At 39.7% G+C, this 10,160-nt stretch overlaps 1 protein-coding gene across 1 annotated transcript in view; it reads left to right on the plus strand.

Annotated features, from left to right (window-relative positions):
* LOC147684079 (dehydrogenase/reductase SDR family member 4-like) overlaps positions 1-9,249 on the plus strand; it is a 143,755-nt gene extending 134,506 nt beyond the window's left edge. The window contains exon 10 of the mRNA XM_086944436.1: positions 3,117-9,249. Within this exon, the coding sequence (XP_086800562.1) occupies positions 3,117-3,231 (115 nt within the window). The 3' untranslated portion in view covers positions 3,232-9,249. The remainder of the gene's footprint in view (positions 1-3,116) is intronic.
* Positions 9,250-10,160: the final 911 nt, after the last annotated feature.

Genomic DNA, 10,160 nt, shown 5'->3' on the forward strand with positions numbered 1-10,160 from the left:
TCTAGCACACACCTCTGTGTACGCCCTTGTGCACGCCTTCTGTTACGAACATGTGTTCTTATCTCGTTTCTCTCAGCTGTTACGCCTTCTGTATCCATCACCACTATATGCATTGACTATATATATTGTACTCTGTTAATAAAGTATTGTCTATCCCTTCCTGAACCTTAGCGGTGAAAGGAACATGATACCATGGTTCGAACCATTCCATTTATGGAATAAAACCCTTATAACTCAGATACCATGGACTCTGCCTCTCATTTCCGATTAAGTTATTTTATTGAACTTTACCGCATAGAAATTCCGACGGTAAATATTTATTTACCACACTCCACTAGGTTATTGTTGATTTATAACCTGTGACTTCAGTTAAAGGGGTATATAAATCCTGTGTTTTGAATTTAAGGGAAAAAATATTCTCTGTCCCCTCGTTTGGACAGATTTAAAATCGGTTGTGGTAAAGCCGTAATAAATGCTGTTTGCGTAATGGTAGTGGGCAGTTTCTCGCGGTGTCGCTATCAAATACGAAACACTTAATTATTTCTTCCGATGTGTGGCAACTCAACGTTGTTCAAAAAAACGCAGTCTCTTTGCTAGTCAGAGCACCTTTCTTGATAACATTTACTCTGCCATCCCTCTGCATGGTCTTCTTTGAGTCAGAACGATCAAAGTAAATCTTGAATTCAACACGAATAAAAATTACTACTTTTCAAATAGTGTTCCATGATACCCTGGGGTAGGGGCGAATAAATAAGCTTGAGATCTGAAGAAGACAGCAAGTAACACAGGAGAACTGTTACAGGCCAGTTGCTTTTTCATTCTTTCAGTGTAGGAATATACCTTCACAAGGTCAAGGAAAGGTCATACCAATTAAATGTAGGCATTAAGGTGCAAGTATGTGCATCAATGTACAAATAATAAAGGAAACACAAGCAATGTTGCCTTTGAGATTCGCCTTATTTTTAGGCCTGGCTCCACGAACGTTTCCTACAGTATTCTGGTGCCGAAGTCTTCCTAAGTATAAGGAACCCTGGAGCAGTATGTGGAAGTGCTGGAGTTTTGATTGAGTGAGAGGCAAATTCAGGAATGGAGTTTAGACGGTGTACCACCCTGTGGGCCCGATTCACAGAACTAACTTAAGACAAAATCCTAAACTTACTACCATTTTCGCATTCACAGAAGGCACTTACTCATTGTGGTATTCACAGAAGTCACTTACTCATTTCGGTATTCACAGAAGTTAGGACTCCTAACTTTAGGACTACTAAATTGAGAAAAGTCCTAACTTTAAGACTTTCGGTATTCACAGAAGGCATTTAGAAGTCCTAAAGTTAGGAGTCCTAACTTTACTACTACTAAATTGAGAAAAATCCTAATTTTAAGACTTTCGGTATTCACAGAAGGCATTTAGGAGTCCTAAAGTTAGGAGTCCTAACTTTACTACTTCTAAATTGAGAAAAATCCTAATTTTAAGACTTTCAGTATTCACAGAAGACATTTAGGAGCCCTAAACTTAGGACTCCTAACTTCTGTGAATACCAAAATGAGTAAGTGCCTTCTGTGAATACCAAAATGGTAGTAAGTATAGGATTTTGTCTTAAGTTAGTTCTGTGAATCAGGCCCAGTGTCTCTATCTTGTTTTTTTGTGAAGGTGGTATTAGTTGAAAGAAATAATCTGTTCTAATAAAATAATATCAAAGTTATTGCATTGCCATACCTAACAATATATTTTTTGTCAAATACATGTTTGATTGACTTAATACTTGGGGCCCTTCACATGTCTGATGGAATTTCCCTATAAAAGTTAAGGCAATCCGATGAAATGAAACAGTTCTAGTCTCAGGATTTCAGTTAAAAATAAATGCACTCTGTAGCTGCCGTCTTTGGCCCTGATTTCTGGTATTCACAAATGGCATTTATGAGTACTAAAGTTAGAATTTTGTCTCAGTCTAACTGAAGTTTTGGTCTTAAGTTTTACTGAGACCAAAACTTAAATTAAACTTAAATTAAACTGAGACAAAAGTCTAACTTTATTACTCGTAAATGCCCTTTGTTTATACCGAAAGTCATAAAGTTCGACCTTTGTCTCAGTTTACCTTTGTGAATCAGGCCCTTTGTTTATTCTATTTGACTTACATGGCGTAACATGCCTGATAATTACAAATTCCAGGATTAAAAATGTGTAATTCAGGGTTCATGGAGTACCTACCAAATTTACATTTTGTATAGATTCATATAGATTCGCCCTGGAGTCTAACAAATATTTCATTGCAGTGTGGCACATGTGTTTGTTCAAAAGAGGCAAAGGATTAATATGACATGCAGAGTGCTCATAAAAGTGTTCGCTCCAGACAAGACAAGCATTGTGTAGGGTTACAAACTGAATAAACTTGCAGAGTGAAGGCTTCCATCTCCCAGTACGACAGAGGATAATGTTTCCAATGGGAAGGCAAGGATTCAACAGACATTGGCCTTCTCTCCATTCTAACTGTGATGTCCTGCATAATAAGGCTACATTTTAGGTGACCATGGCAGCTTTATCTCCCATACTTTACTCTTCATTTTCCATCTGCCTGTCTGGCAAACCCATAAATCTATATGTGCCTGTTGTATTCTGTCTCATTATAAGTATACTGTACAGACCAGTACTTTGGTCTGTAAAAGTATGTGAATTTCAATGTGTTCGTCTATGTACATTAATAATTGGATGTCTGTTGGTCGGTCCACTGAGGTGACTACATGTCTGATTACCTCTGAACACAAGCCAATGTAGGTTTGACGGTTTGTGTGCATGAGTATCTATATATCTGTGCACAGGTACTTGTATATCTGTTGGTCTGTGCATGGATTTCACATCAGGAACTCTGTGTGCTTGGGTGTTTTTAGGCCTGGTGATTTGTATTTGTGTGTGTCTATGTGTCTGTCTCTGTAGATGTGATTGTTTGTGCATGAAGGTTGGTAAGTATGTTACTCTGTTTGCTTATGTGCATGTCTGTGTGAGCGTTGTCAATGTGTACAAGGATGTTTTTTGGCTCTGCTTGCATATGTTATACAAAAGTCAGGACTTTTGGCTTTGTAAATGTTTGTTAATGATGCTGTTTTCTTTTTGCCCTCAGAGTGGGAGAGCCAGAGGAATGCGCCGGGCTAGTGTCTTTTCTCTTGTCATCGGATGCTTCTTATATCACTGGAGAGATCATTGTGGTTGGGGGTGGGTACAAATCAAGAATTTGAAACAACTACCATCATTCAAACTTTCCCTCCACATATGAGGAATATATGTGTCTATCCAAGTACCACCATTAACAGCAAAAGATTTCTTTGGTGTACTTCCAGGTACAATAATCAGGACTGTTTTCATCATTGCTAATGAGCTCTTAATAAACGACTCAAAGGAAATCAAAATTCAGCAACAGAAAAACCTGCAAAGAAATCACAGACCTTTTTGGATAACATGTGGTTCATATGTAACTTGCTTTACATGGTTCGGCTAAAGTGATCAAACTTTTAAAATGTAGAACTGAGAGTCTGATTTCAAGTTTGACAGATGGAACAGTGGCTGTTACCAATTTAGAAATGACTGCTGGCCCTGAGGCCATCTCTGTACATTCAAAAAAAAGCACTGTAATGGTGCTACAAATGTGGTGCATTGCTGCAGTTGGTTTTAACAGCCATACATGAAACTATTGACATTATTTTGTTTTTCACAAACAAAACTTCCAGAGAGGGAGTTTGTTTTCGCACACACAAAAAAACAAATGACCCCCACGCCCACTGGGTTTTCTCCCAGGGTGTGAGGGAAATTAGTGTTTTTTCTTTTTTTAAAACGTATTTTTTAGGATTGTTTACATTTCACAAAACAACAATACTTAATGAGAGTTGTCTTGGGAGCCACTTCGCGTTTTTCTCCTCCTCTTGATGAATACACAGTCCAATGTGTATTCTAACTTGAACACCAAGACTTGCCTCGGAGGACTGCTGGGCTTTCATAAAATTGCAAATATGATCCTAAACATGGTGTCGGGTTCAGCTGATGGGGCACCCGTTTAACTGCCCCGGGGGGTAACAGCATCTCTTCCACCAAGGGGTTGGTAATGGTTACCTGTGTTAGTACTTATCATTGGATGTAATATTACCTCAAGCGATCTGGGCGCGTTGATGAGAGTGCCTTGAGGTACTTTTTTTTATGGTCCTGATGAAATTCCATGGATTCCTTCAGGGACCAAAAGTGGTATGAAACATGTTGACCTTCCCTTGATATGGCAAACATCTGGCACATTATGTCTTATTTAGTTTGCGCTTTGTTTTTAATCAGACCTACCTCCTCTTGAATTTGATTAAACAAGTTCAGGGATTTAAAGCCTATTTCAATTCATATTGTTTCACCACACCCTGCAGCACTTCACACACCACTAACTTTCACTGTAGGATTAGGCACACCTCAGCGGGCTACATTAGGAAAAAGATCACCCTTGTGGGTGCCTTTCTGGCATTGCAGCGACTGCACAGTGAGGAGCAGGTCCGATGATGAAGCATGGCTCCATAATCATGTGAAAGATATTCCCATTGTCTAGTTTTTCCTTCTGAAAATCCTCTTCAACAGTGGACAAGTGTCTGTAATGGGCATACATTTTAGTTACTACACAATCCAATGTCCTGCCCCCCAATGGGTCCCTTCAATACTCCAGATTTGGAGCACAATGTATTTTTCCAAGCCCTCGGATTTACACTGACCCCAGTCTCTTTCTGGTTGTCCCGCACATGGGGAAGTTAGTCTCTTTTTCCGTATTCTTGCCACAGGCCGAATACTTTCTCAAATTTTCTCCGGCAACCTCGAGCTTTGTAGACTGATTTCTGTGCCAGCATACACCAGTCCCTCTTGATCATCAATTGTTCCACTGTTGGGGTATTTCTACTTTCCCATAGCTGCGCTATGTCCCTTCTAGCTGCAGTGAGGTCATTGTTGCACACAACAACATGTCATTGGTCAATGTCTGCTCTCCCCATATCCCTAAGGTTGCTAGCACCGGGCCAAGAGCTATTTCTTTCCTGGTGGCCTCACAGAGCCAGCCCCTCACCAAATCCCAGTAGTACTTAATCCTCTGGCAGCCTACCAGTGGACGTGGTAGCGTTTCTGACTCTCCGCATCCCCTCAGACATTTTTGTGTCTATCTTCCCCATGTGGTGCAACCTTGTTCTTGTGTATTATGCCCTGTAGTAGAATTTTCAACTGTACCAGGTGGAACCCTGCACTGATTGTACTTCCAGTGGATGTTGACATGCCAACTAGTGATTTTTACTGTCCCTCACCACCAGGTTTATCTTGAGGATGAGGAACTGAAAAAAAGCAATTACGCCGTCCACCATAAATAGGACGGATGGTTTAATGGTCGGCCTCCGATGGCCCCTACTCCATCGGGCAATCAGAGGAAGTATTTCACTGACAGAGAAATGGGGTGTCTGTTGACAGAATAGTTAAGAACTACCCATCTCTAAACGAGGTGGGCTGACCGAGGTTTGGTGGTCAGGGTACTCCGCCGTAGTACTCCGTTACATTTGGGACGGTGTACCCTATCCACCAACCTGTAAATCTGTCCCTGGATTCGACTCCTGCAGCAAAATAGGAGCTTTGGTTTTGCTGATGAAACAAAAGAAGTATTGACATTTTACTGCAAGCACAGAAGGAAAACAGTGCTAAAAAATATGAAAATATTAAAATAGATACCGTCTCTTAAAAGGATAAAACTATGCACATTTCATAACACAGTAATGAAGAGGTGTCCCTTTCATGCAATTGGTTGCATTAATGCGTTCAATCACAGCATGTACTTTTCCTAATTATTTCTTTTGAAAAATGTATTGCTTTTCAAAATAGTTCCCTTTTTTAGGTCTTACCTATAGACATTTCTTATCTGTCTGAAGGTGAAGACCTTTTGTAAGCAATACTGGTACTTATACTGGAATTCGACTCTGCTCCCTGCTTACTGCTTGTTATTTTTTAATGTCAATCTAACTTTATTTTCTATTTTATGGCTTGCCTTCCTTAAAGGTTTGAACCTAAAGTTAGGGAGAAATTACTCTATGGAATGAGGGAATACGAAAGTACAACCCCGGAGAAGGGAAGGAAATTGCCAATAAAGTCAGGGTTATTACGATAATCAATAATGATTCTAAAATGATCGTGAATGTCCTGACAAAGAATAGAGCAATTTTGAAAGGTGAACAGACAATAGGTAATCACATAGGGAATAGACCAAGCATCGTATATGGTAGAAGTACAAACATTAGGGACATGTTAGTCTGAAGTCATTTCCAAATTGAGATTCAGCAGCCTTGGTTAAGGAGGGAACCCAAGGATTTTTTTCTTGTACTCGTTGCTTGCTTGGGAAGCAGCTACCGGCACCGGAGAGCGAGATAACCCCCGAGCATCTTGACCGACGCGATAGATGCGAGAGGCCATTGAGCCACATTAGATCAACCTGAGGAAACCCTGCTTTGATCTTGAAACCGTCCTTCCCTCCCTGTCTTGAGAAAGACCCGCCGTGACCACCTACAGGGGCACACTAGGGTCGAAACGTCAACGAATCCATAGGTTCAGAATCACTAGGATTCCCACAGTAATCACAGGAATCCTTGGTTGAGATCAAACCATCATCTGACCAAACTCCAACTGTACCTGTATATACATCTGTATAGATTCATTTTCCCACACTGTATATATTATCTTGTTCACTGAGCACTCTTTCACAAAAAGTCACAACATTTTTATGACGGTCCTGCTATGTATGTATAATTAATCCACGAATGAAGTAATTCAGTTTTGTATAGAAGCAATCATGTATTAATATCTACAATACAACACTTTGAAATTATAACTTTGTTCTTCCGTGTTTTGAGCAATTGATTTCTCACTAAACACTAGTCCCTGTATCAGAGAGCTGCTTTGTTTTCATTTGCATCTATGAGCATTATTCAAATAACCTGTCTTACTCAACAGAACCGATTTTTTGTTAAACTATAGCCCAAACAAAACCTGGTATGCGTTTCCGTTTCAGAAAAACCCTTATGAGATTAGGAAATGTATTTAATGTAAACTAGACCATGTTATTTATTGAATAGAGTGTCCCTGTCCAAAAGATGCATTGGCAGTACAATCTTTCAAGTAATAAAGTTTATTTTAGATCATATGAGGACCAGCATGAATAACAACTCAAAATACCCAATGGCACAACACTTTCATGAAAAACATAACTGGGGACTGGACACGTAAGACATACTTGGGCATGGACAAGGTGCAGAAACATCAAAGAGAGAGTGATCAGTGCCTAGGACTACGTAAGCTGGAATCTGAATATATTATTCATTTGGAAACAGTGGTGCCGGGAAGTTCGAATGTAAGGGAGGACCTAGCAGTACACCTAGAGATGTGATGAGAAAATATTTGTAGCCTCAGTGGTTGTTACCTGGCTTATGAGCCTAAGTCATTGATGCTGAGAGATGTCTCAAAGTTATATAAAAAAAAATTCTGAGTAAGTCTCTTTATTGTTTCTTGTTCACCCTCCTTGCGTTTTCCTCCTTTTCTCTTTTGATAAGGCATTCTTTGACCATCAGAACATAAGAATGTGTGCTCCGGTCCACTTTGGCTTCAAACAATGAGATGAATGTTGAAATGAAGGCTATCTATGCCGATGCTATCAATGCCTAGGATTTTATATTATGTACGAATATATACTATGATAAGACAGGAGGTATATAGCTATATATATAACAACGAAAGTATGTCTGTTTGTCCTTTATGTATTGTACACCATTCATTCGATCGCTATGAAACTTTGGGAAGTTGTTGAGTACACTCGTGCGAAGGTTTCTGGCAAAAAAAATAATTTTTTTTAAGTTGTTGAGTACACTCCAGCGAAGGTTTCTGGCAAAACAAAAAAGAGAAATCGGTTAAATATCGGCCCCCTGGCCCCCCAGGGCCCTCATAATCTTTCCAATACTAAACGTTTACAGTTTCCGGTGTGACTCGCTTTTGCAATGACCATCAACATAGCACAAGGACAATCACTGCGCGTGTGTGTACTAGATTTGGAGAATCTGTGCTTCTCACATGGACAACTGTATGTGGCCAGCTCACGCGTCAGAAAACCTTCTGATTTATTCGTGTACGCACCAGACGGAAAAACAAAAAATATCGTGTATCCACAAGCACTTGAATAAATAAACAGAATTAAAACAACACTTTAAAATGTTTTCCATATTAAAATGAATAAGTTTCAATAAAAATGACACAATGTAAATTGAATGTTATCATAACAAGTTTCCTTAAATTTCCTTTCTTCCGATATCGCAGCAACGCGCAACAGGTAAACTAGTTATTTATATTTGTGTGTGCAATTTTATAACTTGTGGTCAATGACAAAAATAAATGTGATATGTATTTATCATTATCTTCTCATTAAGGTATTGATTACATTTTGGCAATAAAATTAATTTTACGTTGCTGTATGAATACACACGGATTGAAATTAGTAACTATGGGCCCGATTACGATTCCGGACGCCAAATTAGGATCTGACCGCCGTTGAGGCTATCGGAATCATGCCTCCTTGCATTGAGGCTCGTGCTGTGGCCTAGCGGATGGCCGTAGCAAAAGCCCCAATGCTAACAGGATTGTGTTAAAAAATCCCTGCACCATATATGTGCCAAGCTCCTCATGGTGCCTGCTATACAGGGCATGGACAATTTCGACAGCGTTTCAATGGCGGTTGGTCCGCCATTGAAAGGCCGTCGGAATGGGCCATTGTAATCCCTATGGCGGTGCCTCAGCAGGCAAGGCCCTCATTGTAGGGATTACATTCCCAACGCTGGGCCGACGGGCTCCTTGAGCCCTTTGGGAACCACAGCTGTTGGTCCCTCACCCATGCAGCTGGGCTGACCGCATCGTAATGCAATGGTTTTACCGCTGCTTCAGCTGTCTGTGGGACCGACAATGATGTGCCGTCAATTCAGTCTCACCAACATCGTATTGAGACCCCATGTTGTGGCTTTGAGGATATAAAGGGTTTAAAACCTCTCTGTAGGAAACACGCATGAAGAAAGACTTTTGTAAGGAAATTATATTGTATTTCTGTAATCTTGTAACACGTGCATCTTTTTCGGAACCATGCCTATCCGTGAGCAAGGCAAGAGGGTATGAGCCCAACTGTGTTGGGTCCATATTTGGCTTATTAATAAAGAAAATATTACTGAAAACCAGTGTTTGTCTGTAACATTCAATCCTTGTAGGAAGAGAGCTAGTTCACAAGAAGGCCATCAAAGCAGGTTAAAGCAAGAACGATACAATTGCATACTGAATATGTTCCCAAGGTTTCTCATACTACGAGCTTCTCTCTATGTCCTTCAATTTTACACCAGCTGCAACTAGATAAGTTATATGGACTATATGTCTCTTGAATGTGCTATTCATTAGAACATTCCAGGATAATCACAAAGAAAGGAAAACATTTCTCCACATGGAAAAGAAGAAAAAACAACTTCACATCCGACAGTTAGAATACCAGCTTGCCTAGAAATAAAGTATACACATGTCACAAAGCAAAGATGGTAGCTAAACTTAGACATTTTGAAATGTGAGCCAAATTAGCTATGGCATCGCTATTTCGACGCAGAATTCATATTTTGTGAAACGTTTCATTGCTGTATCAGCTAGAAATCTAACTTTGCACCTGAAAGTAGACTTCTCTTTGATAAGCACAACACCAAAAGGTTGGTGTTGAATGTTTGTTCAATGACAGCATCCCTGTGCAACCGTTTGTATTACTCTGCAGCATTATTTGCATTTGTGTTGTTGTCCATGACATCAAAGTCGGTTTTCCCTCCTTTATTGCTCCAATCTTTTTTGAAAATTCTGATTTAAGGGCAAAGCAATTTTAGGAAACACTAAATAGACATTTAAGTAAAAAAAATTTGAAGTTTCCAGTCACTATGGAAGGGAAGGAGATGCCCTTAAAACACAATCAGATGCACAGGGCCTTAGAATAATCTGTATCCTTAACTGTTCAAGGTTCAAATTACGTTGTTTAGAAAATTAACTTTGTAAACAACAAGAGGACATATCTGCAGGCCCCCATATTTGTACACTGTAAAGAAATGGGATGTATGTT

Source organism: Lissotriton vulgaris, chromosome 11 (genome assembly GCF_964263255.1).
Source record: "Lissotriton vulgaris chromosome 11, aLisVul1.2, whole genome shotgun sequence".
NCBI lineage: Eukaryota > Metazoa > Chordata > Amphibia > Caudata > Salamandridae > Lissotriton > Lissotriton vulgaris.